The sequence below is a fragment of the Giraffa tippelskirchi genome, chromosome 5 (genome assembly GCF_054371585.1).
Source record: "Giraffa tippelskirchi isolate mGirTip1 chromosome 5, T2T-mGirTip1v1.2.pri, whole genome shotgun sequence".
NCBI classification, from domain to species: domain Eukaryota; kingdom Metazoa; phylum Chordata; class Mammalia; order Artiodactyla; family Giraffidae; genus Giraffa; species Giraffa tippelskirchi.
Genome location: NC_137279.1, coordinates 143,792,435 through 143,813,183, shown reverse-complemented (window position 1 = coordinate 143,813,183; position 20,749 = coordinate 143,792,435). Strand labels below are relative to the sequence as shown.

General features: G+C 41.3%; 1 protein-coding gene across 2 annotated transcripts in view; it reads left to right on the top strand.

The window, feature by feature from the left end:
- ST6GALNAC5 (ST6 N-acetylgalactosaminide alpha-2,6-sialyltransferase 5) overlaps positions 1-20,749 on the top strand; it is a 204,138-nt gene that overhangs the window by 166,152 nt on the left and 17,237 nt on the right. Inside the window, exons 3-4 of one of the 2 annotated variants that reach the window (XM_081491867.1) lie at positions 11,033-11,442; positions 19,377-19,484. In XM_081491867.1, coding sequence (XP_081347993.1) covers positions 11,033-11,442; positions 19,377-19,484 — 518 coding nt within the window. Of the gene's footprint in view, positions 1-11,032; positions 11,443-19,376; positions 19,485-20,749 lie in introns of those variants that run through there. The other variant, XM_081491868.1, reaches the window with a different exon arrangement.

Sequence of the window (20,749 nt, the reverse complement as noted above, 5' to 3'; positions counted from 1 at the left end):
TCTTTCCCAGTTTTATTGACATATAATAGACAAATGAAACTGTATATATTTAAAGTACATAATGTGATGCTTTGATATACATATATATTATGAAGTGATTACCATATCTATTAATTAGTTAACACCTCTATCACTCCACATTACATTTTATGTGTGTAGGTGTGTGTAGTGAGAATGCTTAAGATCTACTCTCTTAGCAAATTTCAAGGATACAATGTCATATTATTAACTATAATCACCATACTGTACGTTAGATCTCCAGAACTTATTCATCTTATGAATAAAATTTCTACCCTTTGACCAGCATCTGCCCATTTCTCCCAGCTCCTGGCCACTGCCATTATACTCTCTTTTTCTATGGGTTCAATTTTTTAGGTTCCAAATATGTGAGATCGTCTAATATTTTTCTTTCTCTGGTTTAATTTACTTGGCATAATGTCCTCCAGGTTCATCCATGTTGTAGGTGGCAGAATTTCCTTCTTTCATGGCTGAATACTGTTTCATTGTGGGTTGAATATTTTTCTTTATTCATACACTCATTAATGGACATTTACAGTGTTTCCACATTTTGGCTACTATGAATAATGTGGCAATCAACATTAAAGTGTAGGTATATGTCCAAAATACTGATTCTATTTCTTTCATATGTACATTCAGAAGTGGGACTGTGATATCAAATGATGGTTATATTTTTACAAAATCTGGTTTAAATATAAATATATGTCCCAGTCACTGCTCACCTTATTTTTCACTTTGGATTTATCTCTCCTAACCTAAAAGTATTGATTAAAAGGCTCCTCTTTGTCTATATTCTCCATACACATAGACTATGCACTTTCCTCTTCCTTGTGAGTTCTGCACATACAAGACTCCTGCAGAAGTCAACAGAATGTTGACCTAGAGTTTAATAGAATCACCTACTCCTAGTAGAACTTATTTGGGGGTGGAAAAGGAGTCAAATAGATGGAATTAGAAATTTGAAAACTATGGCATAAATAAGACTATGAAAAGATGATCAATATCATTACCCATTAGGAAAACGCAAATGGAAAACACAATGAAAATTCCAATAACATTTTACACAGAAATAGAACAATTCTAAACTTTGTATGGAACCACAAAAGATTGCAAATAACCAAAGCAATCTTGAGAAAGAAGAAGAACCAAGTGGAGGCATCACACTTCCTGATTTCAAACTATATTACAAAGATATAGTGATCAAATAGTATGGTATTGGCATAAAAAGACACTTATATCAATGAAACAGAGAAATGAACCCATGCATTTGTGGTCAATTTATTTACAACAAAGGAGCTAATGAATATATAATGTGTAAGGAACAGTCTCCTCAGTAAACAGTGTTGGGAAAACTGGACAACCACACGCAAAAGAAAGAAATTGGACATTCACCATACACAAAAATCAATTTAAAATGGGTTAAAGACTTGAACATAAAACCTGAAACCATAAAATTCCTAGAAGAAAAAAATAGGTAGTAAGCTACTTATCATAAGTCTGGATGATAATATTTTTTTACTCCAAAACCAAAAGCAAAAATAAACAAGTGGGACTCCATCAAACTAAAAAGCCTCTGCACAGCAAAGGAAACTATGAATAAAATGAAAAGGCAGACTTCCCTGGTGGTACAGTACATAGACATCCACCTGCCAATGCAAGTGACCTGGGTTCCATCTCTGGTCCTGGAAGGTTCCACATGCCTCAGAGCAACTAAGCCTGTGTGCCGCAACTATTGAGCCTACGTGCTGCAATTACTGAAGCCCAAGCACCTAGAGGTTGTGCTCTGAAACAAGAAAAGCCAGCACAATGAAAAGCCTGCACACCATAACTAGACTGTAGCCCCCAATCTCTGCAACTAGAGAAAGCCTGAGTGCTGCAATGAAAACCAAGCACAACCAGAAAAAATAAATGGATAAATAAATAATTTTCTTAATGAAAAGACAACTTACTGAATGGGAGAAAATATTGCAAATCATATATCTGATAAGGGATTAATATCCAGAATATATTAAAAAAAAACTCATACCACTTAATAGCAAAATCAAACAAACAATCCAGCTTAAAAATGGGCAGAGGTCATTAGGCTGTACATTTTAAACTTATACAGTGCTCTATGCCAATTATATCTCAATAAAACTGGAAGAAAAAATTGATCAGATGATCTGACAGACATTTCTCTGGAGAAGACATACATATGGCCAACACGTATTGATACATGAAAAGGAGCTCAACGCCACTGATCATCAGTTCAGTTCAGTCCAGTCACTCAGTCATGTCCAACTCTTTGCGACCCCATGAACTGCAGCACTCCAGGCCTCCCTGTCCATCACCAACTCCCGGAGTCCACCCAAACCCATGTCCATTGAGTCAGTGATGCCATCCAACCATCTCATCCTCTGTCATCCCCTTCTTGTCCTGCCCTCAATCTTTCCCAGCATCGGGGTCTTTTCAAAAGAGTCAGCTCTTCGCATCATGTGGCCAAAGTATTGGAGTTTCAACTTCAACATCAGTCCTTCCAATGAACACCCAGGACTGATCTCCTTTAGGATGGACTGGCTGGATCTTCTTGCAGTCCAAGGGACTCTCAAGAGTCTTCTCCAACACCACAGTTCAAAAGCATTAATTCTTCGGCTCTCAGCTTTCTTCACCATCCAACTCTCACATCCATACACACATCCATACACGACTACTGGATAAACCATAGCCTTGACTAGACAGACCTTTGTTAACAAAGTAATATCTCTGCTTTTTAATATGCTGTCTAGGTTGGTCATAACTTTCCTTCCAAGGAGTAAGAGTCTTTGAATTTCATGGCTGCAGTCACCATCTGCAGTGATTTTGGAGCCCCCCAAAATAAAATCAGTCACTGTTTCCACTGTTTTCCCCATCTATTTGCCATGAAGTGATGGGACTGGATGCCATAGTCTTAATTTTCTGAATGTTGAGCTTTAAGCCAACTTTTTCACTCTCCTATTTCACTTTCATCAAGAGGCTCTTTAGTTCTTTTTCGCTTTCTGCCATAAGGGTGGTATCATCTGCATATCTGAGGTTATTGATATTTCTCCGGGCAATCTCGATTCCAGCTTGTGCTCCTTCCAGCCCAGCGTTTCTCATGATGTACTCTGCGTATAAGTATTTAACTTATAACCAGGGTGACAATATACAGCCTTGACGTACTCCTTTTCCTATTTGGAACCAGTCTGTTGTTCCATGTCCAGTTCTAACTATTGCTTCTTGACCTGCATACAGGTTTCTCAAGAGGCAGGTCAGGTGGTCTTGTATTACCATCTCTTTCAGAATTGTCCACAGTTTATTGTGATCCACACAGTCAAAGGCTTTGGCATAGTCAATAAAGCAGAAATAGATGTTTTTCTGGAACTCTCTTGCTTTTTTGATGATCCAGCGGATGTTGGCAGTTTGATCTCTGGTTCCTCTGCCTTTTCTAAAACCAGCTTAAACATATGGAAGTTCACAGTTCAAGTATTGCTGAAGCCTGGCTTGGAGAATTTTGAGCATTACTTTACTAGCGTGTGAGATGAGTACAATTGTGCGGTAGTTTGAGCATTCTTTGGCATTGCCTTTCTTTGGGATTAGAATGAAAACTGACCTTTTCCAGTCCTGTGGCCACTGCTGAGTTTTCCAAATTTGCTGGCATATCGAGTGCAGCACTTTCACAGCATCATCTTTTAGGATTTGAAATAGCTCAACTGGAATTCCATCACCTCCACTAGCTTTGTTCCTAGTGATCATCAGGGAAATACAAATCAAAATCACAATGAGATATCACCTCATACCTGTAAGCAGGATTGTTATCAATAAGATGAAAAATAACGTCTTGGCAGAGATGTGCATTTTTTTAGGATGATGGGAATGTTCTTAAACTAGATCATGGTGATGGTCATAAAACTCTGTAAATATCCTTAAAATCATTGAACTTACATTTAAAAGGAGGGAATTTTATGGTATATAAATTATATATAAATAAAGTTGTCAAAAGGCATTTAAGAAATAGAATGCAATTCCATTAAAATTAAAAAAAAACAAAACTAATAGGGTTTCCTGAGCCTCTCTTTGAAGGTCACCTAATGCTGAAAGTGGTTGTGACATGTGCCGGAGAATTCAAATACTTCTCTTTAGAAAATATCAACCTACTTTACCCAGACAGGAAAATATTAGACTGGTTACTAGTAGGTAGAATGGTGACATTTAAATACATTAAGCACATTTCTTTCATAGTTTTGATGCACCAAGCACTGTGGTAAGTGCTCCATGCTTTATCCTTCAGTCATCCATTCAAAAATATTTATTAAACTTATTTTTTATGCTCAGCATTGTTCTTGATGCTGAAGACACAGTATGAGTAAGACAAAGTCCCACATTTCTTGGAGCTTACATTCTAGTAAGGGAGAAAGACATAAACATGTAAACACACAAGCCATAGTACAGATTACTTTAGGTGGTGATGTATGAGTTTAAAAATAAGCCTGGATAACGGAGAGAGTCGCAGAAGATGGCAAAGGAGGACAGTGGAAATTGAGGGCTCAGGGAAGGTCTCTGGCAGAGGAGAGGATATATTGAGGTAACATTTGAAGAATATAAAAGTGTCATCATGCAAGGATTGGGAGAAGAGTGTCCTGGGTGGGGAAATAGTTAATATAAATCACCTCAGGCCATAGGAAATGGAGAGATGGCAGTGTAATTAACAGAAAGCAGAATAAAGTAGAGGCAACACACTCCCCTGATTTCAACTATATTGCAAAGCCATAGTAGTCAAACAGTGTGGTATTGACATCATCTTGGACAGAACTTTCTGTTAATTACATATTAAAGGTCACCCCAGAAGCTTTGTGGATATGGGAACACAGAAGAGGGAAAGAATGAGGGAAGTAAAGAATTAAGAGTGTGCAGCAGGAGCTAACGACTGAGCGGCTTCACTTTCACTTTTCACTTTCACGCATTGGAGAAGGAAATGGCAAACCACTCCAGTGTTCTTGCCTGGAGAATCCCAGGGACGGGGGAGCCTGGTGGGCTGCCGTCTGTGGGGTCGCACAGAGTCGGACACGACTGAAGCGACTTAGCAGCAGCAGCAGCAGCAGCAGCAGGAGCTAAAGAGAGATGATGGTGGCTTTGATGAAGAGGGTGACAGCAGAGATGGTGAGAAGTGCTAGTATCTGGGACATCTTAGGAGGATAGATTCAATAGGGTTGGATGCTCTGTAGAGGGTGGAGAAAGAGGTGTTGAGAATGATCCTTGATTTTTAGCTTGAGCAACTGGGTGGAAGGCACACCATTAATTGAGAGGGCAAGCTTCTTTGAGATTGACTCTACTATATCCTGATCATGGATGAAGACACTGGGGCTCAGAGAAGCTAAGCCACTTTGCCCCGGGTTATCCATCTAAGGAGCGGGAGAAGTAGGTTCAAAGCCAGTGACTCCAAAGACCATATTTTATTTTTGTTTCTTTATTCATTTATTTAATTTGGGGGGCTGTGCTGAGATTTCTTCACGACTGTGCCAGGATTTCTCTAGTTGCAGCAAGCAGGGGCTACTCTCTAATTGCCGTGTGTGGGCTTCTCATTGCGGTGACTTCTCTTGCTGCAGAGCACAGGCTCTAGGGTGCACAGGCTTCAGTAGTTGTGGTGCACAGGCTTAGTAGCCCTGCGACACGTGGGATCTTCCCAGACCAGGAATCGAACCCATGTTCCCTACATTGGCAGGTGGATTCTTAACCACTGGACCACCAGGGAAGTCCCAAAGACCATATTTTAAACACTGTTCTGTACTAACTCCTGCCCAAAGTGTTCCTTCATACTCAGCCAGAGAGTGGACAGAAATCATGGAAAGTGGCATTGGGTGGTGAGAGGAGGGCTTCTTGGCTAGTGGGTGGGCTTGTCACTGAACAAGAGGAAAAGGAGCAACTTGAAGGAGTAACGTTTTCCCAGTGAATCATATTAAATAACCAGAGTGCCTTATACCCAGTGTCAGGCTAAACAGAGATTGACAGGTAATAACAGCCCAGTAATTACAGGAAACCATCAGCTTGAAAAGTGCAGAGATTCTTGAAATACCTGAAGCCATTTAATATATCTTATGTTTGCTCCCGACCAAGAGTCAGCTCCCACAGCAAGACTGGTCTCATTAACAAACTAATGGACATCATGTTCTGAGGTGCCTTTCTTTCTGCCAAATAAGTCAGAATTTTTAAAACTGAAGCCCGAGACAGACATGCTACAAATGTTTGCAAGGACATCACTGAGTGTTTCAGGTGTCAAGTTTAATTTGACTTGGCCCGGTCTGTTCTTTTAAGAAAGGCTCAGGAGGCATCAGCTGGGTCACAGGGAGAATTTCTTCTGCTCTTTGAGCTGTGATAGAAGTCAAACCTTGATTCTCTGAGCATACTTTCTCAAGCAGGAATTGCCCCTGTCGCTATGGCCCAAAGGAGTAAGTTGTGATGAAAGCTGTCATTCTCCCCTATTCCCTGATTGTAGGGTTTTGTTTTTTTTTCCCCCAGGAGTAGGGAATGGAGAGAGAGAAGCTCATTCACACTTTCATGAGCCCCCAGCAAGTGGCAGCCACTGTCCTAGGAAGTGAAAGTGAAAGTTGCTCAGTCATATCCAACTCTTTGCCACCCCATGGACTATATAGCCTACGGAATTCTCTAGGCCAGAATACTGGAGTGGGTAGCTGGTCCTTTCTCCAGGGGATCTCCCCAACCCAGGGAAGTGGGCTGATGCCAAATCTTGCTATTATCAAAAAGCAAAAGTGATAGCAAAAATAAAATGGTAAACATTGTATATGCCCATGTCTGTGTGTGTGTGCATGTGTGTGTGGTATGTGCACGCTCCCTCAGCTGCCCCCCACACACTCCTGTGCACTGCACTCCTAGGGCCTGAGCATCAGTAGCCTGGACAAAGGGAAACTCCTCCGTGCCTTGCAGAATTTCCTCAGCATTTTTCACCATACAATAGCTCTAATGACCTTGGCATCGAGCTCTTACTGGGGATTAATAACTGGCTGGGTTTAATGGCCCTTACTGTGTCCTGGGCCATTTTCCCAGTCAGCCATTAATTCCAAGCAGTGCCCTGGGCTCTGGCCATTATGACTCCCTGGGCCAAGTGGCTGCCTTGAGGCAAATGGCCCAGCCTCCTTCTCTGCACACAGAGCTTCCACTGTGCTCTCCCCTGCTTTTCTCCATGGCATTGATACATAGGGCTGCAGGCAAATTGTTGGTTAGGGCATCACATGATGTCTTCTTTTATGTGTGTAGGTTTTCTCAGAGGACAGGGAAGCGTAGAGGTTGAGTTTCATTCACTCACTTATCAACTCATCTGTCTATTCAGTAGCAATTGAGTGTTTTTTATGGGTCAGGAAGCAAGAGAGATTATCAAGGTTGAAGTGACCTAATATAGGTGCTCACGTTTCCTACCAGAGTCAGAACACCTCACCAAACAGGGCTTTAAGGAAAATGTCCCCGAGAGTCAGGGAGGCTGAATACTGTGAGAAGAAAGAAAGAAAAGGATAGAGATGCAGTGAGTTCACAGGGAGCCACTACCCCTCTTGCATCCTTGCTGCAGGTTTACCTCCCAAGTATGCCAGCACAGCCCCACGTTCACTTTCCCAAACTCCTCTGCATGATTCATCATCTCAGTATCTGAGTGCTTAAGTGAAGACGGTGTCAATACTCCGTCAGGAATCTTAACTCACCAAGACATGAATATATCCACCCATTTCATTAAGACACTCAGGATGGTCATGGTCCTGCGATGTGGAGGAGCAAGGCTGTCTCAGAGGAGTAACATTCCAAGAACCTGGGTCCCAAAGTCTGTATAGTCATTTCACCTCCCAAGATATCCTTAGCCCTTCTGAATGCAGGAAAGAGACTTCATTTCCTCCTTTGGAAGGGATTCAGCCTTTGGTACATGCTCTTCTCAACTGCAGGAAGTGTAACATTATGTTTAGAACAGTTACTGTCATTTTACTGGCTCCACTTACTGAAAAGCACTTAAGGCATAGTTCAGACATCGATCTTTTCTGCATTGTTTGGTGCATCTGAGCAACACAAAGAGAGGGTGCTTGCGTCCAAGGTAATCAATATACCTCAGAGCTCACACAGGTGGGCATGAGGGAGGGCTTTCTGGGACAGGGTGGACCCCAGTGTGTTCTGATGGTGCCCAGGAATCACAGAGGGTCTGTATGGCATAGTCAGGACGTTGATCTTCCCTAAAAGGGTCTCCATCTGGCCTCACATGGGCATAGGAGAAATAGAGAGAGAGAGAGAAGTTCTTGGAATCCTCAGAGGTGTTACCAGTTCACCCATCAAGCAGCCTGTGCTCTGAGAATCACAGTAGAATAATTCATTATGGGGAAAGAGATGCTGGGACCTTTCTTTAGAATTTTTCCCCAGTAAAAATGAGCACAATATCTAGAAATTATAGATTAGACTAGAAAATTCAGGATTAATAGTTCTAGGTGAGTCTGATAAGAAAAAGCAGGTTCCAATGGCTTTGGGGTCCAGTAGAATGAAATCTTACAAAGTGACCTTATCAAGCAAATGGACTGAGTTACACTGTAACTCAGGGGTATATTAAGTGCTCAATGAATGTCTTTTAAATGAATGAAGGAATGAATGTCATCTGGCTATTAGCATCTTAGTTGGCCCTCTCTTTGTTTTACGAGTGAGAAAGTTAAGTACCTGATTTGTGATAAAGTCTGCTTTAGACCCTGGGTCTCCTGACCCTAATCATCATTTGGTAATGTGCTATTTGCAGATGCCCTGGTCATCTTTGCAGAAATGTTTTAAGTGGGCTTCTACATGAGTAGAAGTTTCCCAGGATATATGACTTTTGATGCTAAAACCCAAATAACCCTTAATGAACCAGGTTGTTTTCCCACTCCTCAATATTCTCATTAGTAAAATAGGAGTGATGATGTATCTTTCTTATAGGATTATTTGAAGAATTAATGCAATTATATAAAAAGCTCATAACAGTGCCTGGCACATAGAGGACATCCAGAAATATTAACTAATATTAATATTAGTTCACGCTTTCCTTTATGTCCCCCGCTCTGCTGTGCTCCAAACAGCCCCCTTTACTAACACTGAGGCACAGCCCTGCAATGTGTCATATTTTATTGCACATCTTTACTGACCCACTGCCCGCTACTAAAGTATAAACTTTGAAGGGTTCTGTTTTCCCATTCCATCTGCATTCTTACTGCCCAGCACAGTGCATGTCACCTAAGAGTAGTGAAACTGAAAGTCACTCAGTCGTGTCCTACTCTTTGTGACTCCGTGGACTGTAGCCTGTCAGCCTCCTCTGTCCATGGGGATTCTCCAGACAAGAATACTGGAGCTGTTGCCATTCCCTTCTCCAGGGGATCTTCCCAATCCAGGGATTGAACCTAGGTCTGTTGGATTGCAGGCAGATTCTTTACTGTCTGAGCCACCAGGGAAGCCTCACCTGAGAGTAACTTGATATCAAATGACTGATGAGAATTTGCAGTGGTAGAATTGCCATTTCATAAGCCCATGTGTCAATTATTGACTACGGGTGATCAGTACATACTGACTTGGTAGGGACCTACAATGCTCTCTACTCCACCTGATAATCCTCGAATCAGCCATCACTTAAATGAATGACACTGTGCCAGGTCGTACGGTAAGGGCTGGGTTGAACTGCATGCAATTTTCATTAATAATTTTGCAGGCCACATATTGGCAATTTCATATCAAGCTGGTACTATGTGTTCTAGCAAAGTGGAATGGTGTATAAATTATCCCCAGTTAAAGATGAGAAAACTGAGACTTGTGGAGCTTAGTGAATGGTCAAGGTCCCAAAGCTAACAGGTGGTAAAGCCAAGTCTGGACCATCCTCTGTGGGTGCCATTCGCCACTCCGCAGGGAGGGAAGGTGGTCGCCGTTGGGTGCTCTTTGTCTGATTCTGAAGACAGAACCATGGCTCAAGAAACTCCCAGAGTAAATATATAACTGAATACAGGCAGCACAAAATTGGAACCAATTTCCTGGGACTGTACAGGGACCCAGTGTGTCCAGTTCAAAGTTAATGGAGGTGGGGGGGCTCTGGGGAAAATATAATAGAGCCACTGTCCTTCAGAACATTCTTGACTGTCAGTTTCTTGTGCACTTGTTGGCCTTGGCCTCAGGCCCTAATTACATTATCTTCAAACAGCAACTGAGATATTTCTCATTAAACACGATCAGGGAAATGTATAACGTGTAGGAATGTTGCTGTTCAGAAAAAGCGAGCCCCGTCCTTGGCGTTGCCCTGGTGGTGACTGCAGGCCCAGGGCTCCCACAGCGCATGCGTGCTCTCAAAGAACTTAAGGCTTTCTTTGCATTTCTGAAAGTGGACCAACTCAGTTTCTCTCGCTCTCTCTTTAAAATGGGAGAAACAATCCTAATCGTCCTTTCAAAATTATGGCATCTGAGGGGTTACAATTTGCATGTCTTTTCACCTGTGATTTTTAGACGATGCCTATTTAGGATAAACATATTTGTACAGCATCCAAGAACACTGATATATGCTTAACCTCCAATCAGGTGAGTCAAGAGCATCAAAACTAGTGTCACAGCACATTGTAGTATAGTCTTTTCTTCAACTTAGGGGTAACTTTGGATTCAGAAAGACCTGAATTTGAGAGCATGACTTCCTTACTTGTTAGTTATGTATCTGAGCATTTTTTTTTAAATGCCTTTGAGCCTTAGAGTATCATTATCTGTAAGATGGCAGTCACAGCAAGCTTGTTACATTGATATGACAATCTGATCTGTTAATATCAGTGAAGCCCAGACCCCCATGTTCGACAGGTCACTGCTGGCTCTTTTCCTGTTGTCCAGTGCTCCCTGACACCACTTGATGAGGTAATAGCATCAGGGGTATATTTTGGCAAAGGAGGGAGGAGAAAAAGAGAGGTAGCCCTCAGAGGCAGGGACGTGACCTGTGGTGCCAAGAGAGTGTTGCCTACTGATGGAGTCTTTCTCCCTCTCCTTCCAGCCCCTGAAAATGCACTGCAGGGACTGCGCCCTGGTGACAAGCTCCGGGCAGCTGCTGCACAGCCGGCAAGGAGCCCAGATTGACCAGACTGAGTGTGTCATCCGCATGAACGACGCCCCCACGCGTGGCTATGGGCGGGACGTGGGCAACCGCACCAGCCTGCGGGTCATCGCGCATTCCAGCCTCCAGCGGATCCTCCGCAACCGCCACGACCTGCTCAATGTCAGCCAGGGCACCGTGTTCATCTTCTGGGGCCCCAGCAGCTACATGCGTCGCGACGGTAAGGGCCAGGTCTACAACAACCTGCAGCTGCTGAGCCAGGTGCTGCCCCGGCTGAAGGCCTTCATGATCACGCGCCACAAGATGCTGCAGTTCGACGAGCTCTTCAAGCGCGAGACCGGCAAAGATAGGTACTGGGGCGAGGGCAAGAGGTGGCACGGGGAACAGGCTAGGGCGAGGAAACGTTCTCCCTGGCTGGCCAATTCACCAAGAGCGAGGCTTTTTTTTTTTTAATGCTTTTGTCAGATAAGCTTCTTTTTCTTTAAATTTTTCATCATTTTTTTTTAATTGAAGTACAATTCATTTGCAATGTTGTAGTTTCAGGTGTATAGCAAAGTGATTCAGTTATATGTGTGCTCAGTCCTGACTCTTTGCGACCCCATGGACTGTAGCCAACAAGGTTCCACTGTCCATGGAACTTTCCAGGCAAGAATACTTGAGCAGGGAGCCATTTCCTACTCCAGGGGATCTTTCTGACCCAGGGATTGAACCCACACTCTCAAGTCTCCTGCCTTGGTAGGCAGATTCTTTACCACAGAGCCACTTGGGAAGCCCAATTCAGTTTTGTATATATATATGCTGCTGCTAAGTCACTTCAGTTGTGTCCAACTCTGTGTGACCCCATAGACGGCAGCCCACCAGGCTCCCCCGTCCCTGGGATTCTCTAGGCAAGAACACTGGAGTGGGTTGCCATTTTCTTCTCCAATATATATATATATGGAGAACAACTATATATAATTGTATATATATTATATGTATACTTATGTGTAATATATACTTTCTCAGATTCTTTTCTGCTATAGGTTATTACAAGATATTTAATATAGTTCCCTGTGCTGTAGTGTAAGTCCTTATTGTTTATATGTTTTATATATAGGAGTGGTTAATTCCAAACTCCTAATTTCTCTCTTTCCCTCACTACCCCTTTTGGTAACTGTAAGCTTTTATTCTAAATCTGTGAGTCTGTCTCTGTTTTGTAAATAAGTTTATTCATACAGTTTTTTTTTTAAAGATTCCACATGTAAGTGACATCATATGATATTTGTCTTTCTCTGACTTACTTCACTTAATATGATAAGCTCTAGGTCCACCCATGTTGCTGCCAATGGAATTATTTATTCTTTCTAAAAGCTCTTGCTTAAGGCTTTTTGTTACGGCCCCGCTGCTCATGCTGTGTACAGAGTTCATCTGTAGGGTCCTCCTGGAGATTGGACTGTTCAAGTTGAATTTATAGGCAAAGTGAAGAGAGCATTTATATGGATAATTTGGGGCCATATCCCTACTTTAGGGGAAGAGGTGACACTGCCGCTGGCTTACATTGGTAGTAAGTGCAAGATAATAGGTTTCTTGCATTTTATTTCCTCGTGTGAACACTAACCAAAAAGAAATACATAGGGTTGTTTTTCTATTCAAAAGCAAATATTTATTCAGTGAACAGATATTTATTAGTGTCTACTATTTCACTGCACCTGGTATGGGAAATACATACAGTCAAAAATAGGGCAGATCTAGAACCTGCCCTCCAGGAGTATAGTCTTCTAGGGTGGGCAGATATTCACCAAGTAGTGGCCAGTGTGCTAGCTCATGTGAGGGGAAGAAAATGGTCCTCTGAACTGTGGGACAGGGAGATGGGCTGTAGTCTAGGGCAAGGTTTGCCAAACTATTAGTTACAGATCCGTGATGGGACACAAAATGCATGCAGTGAGTCACTAGAAGATTTTTTTTAATACAACAGAAAGAATGGAATAGATGTAATAAAAGACAATTTCAGCATTCATTCCCCACAGTAAGTAAGGCAAAGTATTATTTCATAAAATAAAATTTGTTTCAGTTTTATACATAAAAATATACGTATACAGAGATGTCTTTTTGATGTGATAAAATCATTCTAGAATTAGATAGGGATGATGATGGCATAACTGTGAATATACTAAAAAGCACTAAATTACATGCTTTAGAAAACTATGAAATGAAAACCATGTATAATACATGTGAGCATATACGCTCAATCACGATGTAAAATGTATTTCTTACTGTAAGTCCAAATCTTTTGAAAAGCACTGGTCTAGAAGATGAGGTTCTGGTGGAAAGACTTTCTTCCAAATTTAAGCGGAGGCTGAGGTCAATAAGTATTTATCCAGGTAAAGAAGACTCTGAGAGGTGGAGAGAAAAGCACCCTTCCGGGTATGAGAAGGTGAGAAGTGAGAAGACTTGCAGGGGGTTGGAGAAGCGTCCCTATGACTGTGGGCGGGAGGACTGGTGGTGGCGTGGTGGGGTGGGCAGCTGGAGAGGAGGCAGAGGTAAAGGGTGAGGAACCAGCCAAATCTAAGTGAAGAAAAGGACAGTTACAGGTATCGAAAGAACAGTGCGGTATAGTCCAAATACACAGCTCTGGGTTGGAATTTTGACTCTGTCCCTCACTAGTTGTATAGTCTAGGACAAAATAGCTAACCTTTTGGTAACTTCACATGTGAAAAGCGCACAGTGACTAGGCTTCATAGGACTGGTCTAATGATTAAATTTTACTCATTTCCTCAATTCTAAAAACATGTACTTTTATAATTAATACACATTTAATAACTTACCCCTTTCCTAACAAAAACTGTTTCTGAGCCAATTTCTGATAAAGAATTTGTTGTTGTTCAGTCACTAAGTCATGTCCAACTCTTTGCGACCCCATGGACTACAGCACACCAGGCTTCCCTGTCCTCCACTATCTCCCGGAGTTTGCTCAAGTTCATGTAAATTGAGTCAGTGATACTATCCAAACATCTCATCCTCTGCCACCCTCTTCTCCTTTTGCCCTCAATCTTGCCCAGCATCAGAGTCTTTTCCAATGAGTCAGCTCTTCACATCAGGTGGCCAAAGTATTGGAGCTTCAACTTTAGCATCAGTCTTTCTAATGAATGTTGCTGTTCAGTCATTCAGTCATGTCCGACTAATTGTGACTCCATGGACTGCAGCACGCTAGGCCTCCCTGTCCTTCCAATGAATATTCAGGGTTAATTTCCTTTAGGATGGACTACTTTGATCTCCTTGCTGTCCAAGGGATTCTCAAGAGTCTCTCTAGCACCACAATTCAAAAGCATCAGTTCTTCAGAGCTCAGCCTTTTTTTATCGTCCAACTCTCAAATCCGTACATGACTACTGGAAAAACCATAGTTTTGACTATATGGACCTGTGCTGGCAAAGCGATGTCTTTGCTTTTTAACACATTGTCTAGGTTTGACATAGCTTTCCTTCCAACAAGCAAGCATCTTCTAATTTCACGGCTGCACTCACCACCCTCAGTGATTTTGGAGCCCAAGAAATAAAGAATAGGAAGTACTAAATCCTTTGGGCTAGCTTAAGCAACTCATTATGGAGAACAGTCTTAAAGAAAGAATAGAGCTCACTATCCCCAAATTCTTTGTTGGGAAGAGCTTTCTTTTTAAATCCTGGAAATCTTTGTGATCATTGGAGGGCTGGTCAGGCAAGAGTGAGTATGACTTCTGATGGAGTGAGGAGAGGGGGACCCAGCTGCTGGCACTGTGGCCTCCTTTCCTGGAGGTCCAGGTGACTAATTCCATGGTTAGCCCAGTCAGTAGATCACACAGGGGATCCTGTCATCATCACACACTGTCATGTAATCCAGTCATTCATTATCTTTTAAAAACCACAAATAAGACAGACTGTTGCTCATTTGTATGAGTTCTTTACCAAGAGAGCATTTTATAAGAGAAGGAGAATGAGGGGAGTTATTTATAGTTTCAATTTTTGTGTTTGGAAAATTCAAAATAAGTAAAAACACTCTCTTCAATAGAAAACACTTCTCTTTTGAGTTTAATGGTTGTTTGCTAGATTTAAGTATTCCTGAAATACTGCTGCAATATTAGCTATATCAAATAATTACACATTGCTCTGGATCTTCTTGGGGTTTCCCAGGTGGCTCTAGAGGTAAAGAACTTTCCTGCCAATGCTGGAGACACACAAGAGACACACAAGACACGCGGGTTCGATCCCTGGGTTGGAGGATTCCCTGCAGGAGGGCATGGCAACCCACTCCAGAATTCTTGCCTGGAGAATCCCGTGGACAGAAAAGCCTGGTGGGCTACAGACCATAGGGTTGCAAATAATCTTTCATGACTGAAGCAACTTAGCCTGCACACATGCTGGATCTTCTCCAGGGATTAAGTTGATAACTTCGAGATTAGTCATTCCATCCTGATTCTCCTCAGACCTTTAGGAAACAATCTCACATTGAGACATAACCCACCCACTAAACTCATTAAATTCTGACCAGTGAAAACCTTTTGTGAAATATGCAAGAAGGGTTTTCCGGGTGGCTCAGTGGTTAAGAATCCACCTGCTAATGCAGGAGACAAAGGTTTGATCCCTGATCTGGGAAGAAGAGCCGCTAAGCCCGTGTGCCACAGTTACTGAACCCGGGCTATAGAGCCTGGGAACTGAAACTACTGAGCCCACACACAGGTGGCAACAACTGAGCCCATGCTCTGCAACAAAAGAAGTCATAGCAATGAGAAGCCCAAGCACCACAACTAGAGAGTAGCTCCTGCTCCCTGCAACTAGAGAAAAGCCTGTGCAGCAACAAAGACCCAGCAGAGCCAAAAATAAATAAATAAATAATTTTTTTAAGTATGCTTAAAAAAAAGAAGTTGATCTTGTAGTGACTCAATATTCTTATGTGTCCATATTCTTAATCTGTAGTCTACTCCAAGCTGAAAGAACAAAGTCAGAAACAGCCCTTTAGAGCAAAACTATTTTTGTAAACTAAAACACAAAACATTTAGTGTCTAACAGTATTGCCTGTGTTATGGTTTTCTTGAAACCTAACATAGTAGCATGGATTAAAGATACATTAGTATGGAATATCTGATTTTGCACATCTCATGATCCAGACATTAATTTCAGGCTAATATTTTGAAGAAATGGGATAATTCAGTAGATTCTGATTTATGGAAGTTTCACTCTACTTAAAAGTGAAGAAAAAAGTGGCTCAGAAACAATCTGCAATTAAGAAGCATGACAAATGATATAGATGGCCAAATGATATTCTTTGATATTAGAAAGTAACTGTACTTGAAAATAACTTTATAATTGAATAAGGATACATTAGGAAAATATGATTCAGAACCAATATTATAGTAATTAGATAAAAGAAGCATAAATGAAATAACTGCAGGAAGAATATTTCCATAGAGATTATAAATGAGATTCTGGTGGAGCAGAAAGGCCTTTAATTGTAATTTAGTGTGCACTATAGAATTATCAGCTCAGTGTGTTACTTCATCATATAAAAGAATATCTGATCATTTTCCCTAATAAGCACATGACAGCTCTTCATATTCCTTCATTACAGCTGATTAAGTGTAAAAACAGTAGATATTCCTTTGCTGGAAAAAGAGTTTGAATCTTTTTAGACAGATAGCACAAAGCAGTTGCATTTCTGTAGCATGTGATCTTTTGCAAAAGGCTATTATTTTGCAGGTCTGGGGAATTTTAAGTGGCACTTTAAAGAAACCTTCATTTTGGTTTCTTTAGTCCTCCATTTTGTATTCTCCCTATCTTTACCCATTAAATTTTTTACTCTAGAGTCCCATCCTCCTGTATTTCAGACTGTGGCTTGTGATTTCTACTACATCACACAAAGGAAAGCCAAAATTGTGGGGAAGTTTCTGCCACTGGGAAAAGCCCTCTTGGTGTTTCCAACAACTTAAAATCATAGGGACACAGGTATGATTCCTGGATCAGGAATCTGTGGATATCAATAAGCTGTCATTCTCTTCCTGGGCCCCACTTTCTCCTACTTATTCACTAACCTAGTTTAAGTCTAGAACAATTGGCCATCTCAAGGTCACCGCCTTGGTGAAGACAAGGCATGGCACGGCCTTCCCTTCCCCTCCCCCATTCAGCTCTGCTACCCCCTCAGTCCCAAAGGTCTTGGGAATACATAGCCCTGGTGAGAAAGAAGTGGGATTGTTAATACCTGTGTCGACTGGAAGTCCCAGAATTTTCTGATTACTTCCCTAACTACTGATGATGGATTCTACATAAGAGCCAGTAGCCGTGTTAGAAAGATACAAGTTTCTTTGTGTGTGTTAAAAAGCACTGAGAGTAATGGCTGAATCATTTACTTCATTTGCTCCAACCTAGCAACCAAGAGAGGAGGAAGGGACCTTGATGTATCAACATCCCAGACTATTCACTTCTTATGATGTTGTCTCTCTTAGTCCTTGAAATTACAAATTGCTCAGGAAGATAGAGCTTCCCATGCCTGCTTTCTGGATAAGAAATCAAGGCTCAAAGAATAGTAGTAACCTGCCTCAGGTCATTCAGCTGGTGAATGATAGAAACTAGTAATATACAAATCTGTGTTATTTCCATCTTGAGAATCTTTTAAATGTACTTCCTTGGATATTATTGGATCAGGATACAATAGAATGGAAAATAAAAATGAGTAAAGGGATTAAGAACTAGAAAGTTGAAGCCATGAGCTCAGGAATGACTAAATTACCCATTCCTCTCAGGTATGTGATAAAACAAAAGATTTCTTAAAACACCTTTTTTGGTTGTTATTCCTTATGTGAAATGGAAATAATGCAGACTGCTTAACAAAAACTCTTCCTCCTTAAAGAGGGGTACTATGCAGTGCCAGTAGAAAAGCTTTTCTGCAACTCCATTATTCATATCACATGTGGTGCTATGCCTGGGCAAAGTCAGGCAGTCTGACCTTGGGGACAAGGTTTTGAAACTGGCAAATGAGGCCTACCATAAGCACTGGGGAAAAAAATAAAAACAGCCATCCCCAAAGAATTGAAATTAATATCCACAGCAGCATAGCATGGTGGACCAAGTCATCCTTACAGGTCACCTGAGACCTTGATGGTGTCTCCACAATTACTCTTGGACTCAGCATGTGGTTAGAACTCAACACAGATGTTTGAATAGGTAAATTAATGAATGTTGAAACCCACCAATGCAGTCCTTACATTTTGTCAATTTTTGGTTCTTCTAATAAAAATTTTCATAGGGCTCTGACTCTTTTGATGGAAAACAAAGCAAATACTCAATTAAACATAAGCATTCCTGTGTCCTCTTCCTCTGATCATTAGTCCCTTCCTAAATGAATGGACTTCTTTTAAGGAAAGACATTCAGTCAAGATTTGGGTGTCAATTAGCCTAGTTAAAGGTAAGCTTCTACCCTACAACCATTTGATCGATCGATTGATCAATTGGTAGATAAAGACAACTATATTTATTCATTTTAATAAGCTCTTCATTATCCACCCTGCTTGGAGAAAAAAGAATATTTATAGCTAGTCAAGTATTCTAGTTAAAAAAGATTTGACACATGAGGATTGTCATCTTACAAGAAATTGAGTAGTGGGACTTCCCAGGTGGTCCAGTGGTTAAAATCTACCTTCCAATACAGAGGACATGGGTCCTATCCCTGGTTGTGAAATGAAGATTCCCACAAGCCATGGGGCAACCAAGCCCTCGTGCCACAATTAAGACCTAACGCAGCCAAATAAACAGATAAATAAATATTTTTTAAAAAAGAAATTGGTAATAACTTGCACGTAAACATTGATCATCATCTTTGACTATGTAGAAGTCCCTTAAGAACCCACCATAATGGAACACTGACATTATTTACTATTGTATCATGGAATATGGTGGTATTGGTAACATATTGCTATCTGGTAAAGTTCCGGCTGTTTATCAAATGGAGAGAGAGAGAGTGTGTGTATATAGTCATCCTTGTTCCAGATAAGATTTAAGATGGAAGCAGTATAATGATTACTTTACCAGTTTGCTGACTTCCCTGGTGGCTCAGGCGGTAAAAGTGTCTGCCTACAATGAGGGAGACCGGGGTTCGATCCCTGGGTCGGGAAGAGTCCCTGGAGAAGGAAATGGCAACCCACTCCAGTACTCTTGCCTGAAGAATCCCATGGATGGAAGAGCCTGATAGGCTACAATCCATGGGGCCGCAAAGAGTCGGACACAACTGAGCGACTTCATTTTCACTTTACCAGTTTGCAGACTAAACTATTGTTCCTTCCAGGAAGATCTCCAACACTTGGCTCAGCACTGGCTGGTTCACAATGACAATAGCCCTGGAGCTCTGTGACAGGATCAATGTTTATGGCATGGTGCCCCCAGACTTCTGCAGGTAGGATTTATTCTGCATATGTAATTCATCAGCAGTGTTATGCAGTGTTTATAAATATCTGATTCCAAATATCAATCACGAGACATGTCGTACTGTCTTCTTGAAGCAATTAATTAACATGTCCCAAGTCCTGGTTCTAGAAACAACAAACAGCATTTAAATATGACCCAGCAATCCCACTGCTGGGCATATACACCGAGGAAACCAGAATTGAAAGAGACGCGTGTACCCCAATGTTCATCGCAGCACTGTTTACAATAGCCAGGACATGGAAGCAACCTAGATGTCCATCAGCAGATGAATGGATAAGGAAGCTGTGGTACATATACACAATGGAATATTACTCAGCCATTAAAAAAAATACATTTGAACCGGTTCTACTGAGATGGATGAAACTGGAGCCCATTATACAGAGTGAAGTAAGCCAGAAAGAAAAACAACAATACAGTATACTAATGCATATATATGGAATCTGAAAGATGGTAACGATAACCCTATATGCGGGACAGAATGAGAGACACAGATGCATGGAACAATTTTATGGACTCTGAGGGAGAAGGTGAGGGTGGGACGTTCTGGGAGAATGGCATTGAGACATGTGTATTGTCATATGTGAAACAGAGCACCATTCCATGTTCGATGCATGTGACAAGGGCTCGGGGCCGGGGCAGTGGGATGATCCAGAGGGATGGGAGGGGGAGGGAGGTGGGTGGGGGGTTCGGGAAGGGGAACACATGTAAACCCATGGCTGATTCTTGTCAATGTATGGCAAAAACTATTACAATATTGTAAAGTAATTAGCCCCCAAGTAAAATAAATAAATTTATAAAAAAAAAAAAAAAAAAAAAAAAAAAATTATGTGATATAAAATATTGAAAGTTTTTGTTTGTGCTGCTGTAGAATTAATCCATCTTGTGGGCTTCATTTATCCTCTGAATATTTATCAACCAAAAGTAATGCAATAATTGGCATAATATTAATGATGAACAGCATTAAGAAATATTAGTTTTATTCTCATTTGAAAGGAATGTGGTAATTTTTAATGAATTAAAGAGGGCAATTTCTTTGACGGTACGGCCTGTTTTCTAAAATTAAAATATTCCTCTGAGTCTCTTTCCCTTTCCACATCAGTAGCCTCAGTTTGTGCTTATAAAACCAAAAGCACAGGCATAATTATTTTTATGTATCACTTTGAAGGAAACAAACATACATCTTTGTTGATCCCTTAAGTTACCTCCTGGCATGTGCCCAGACAGAGTTTGGTA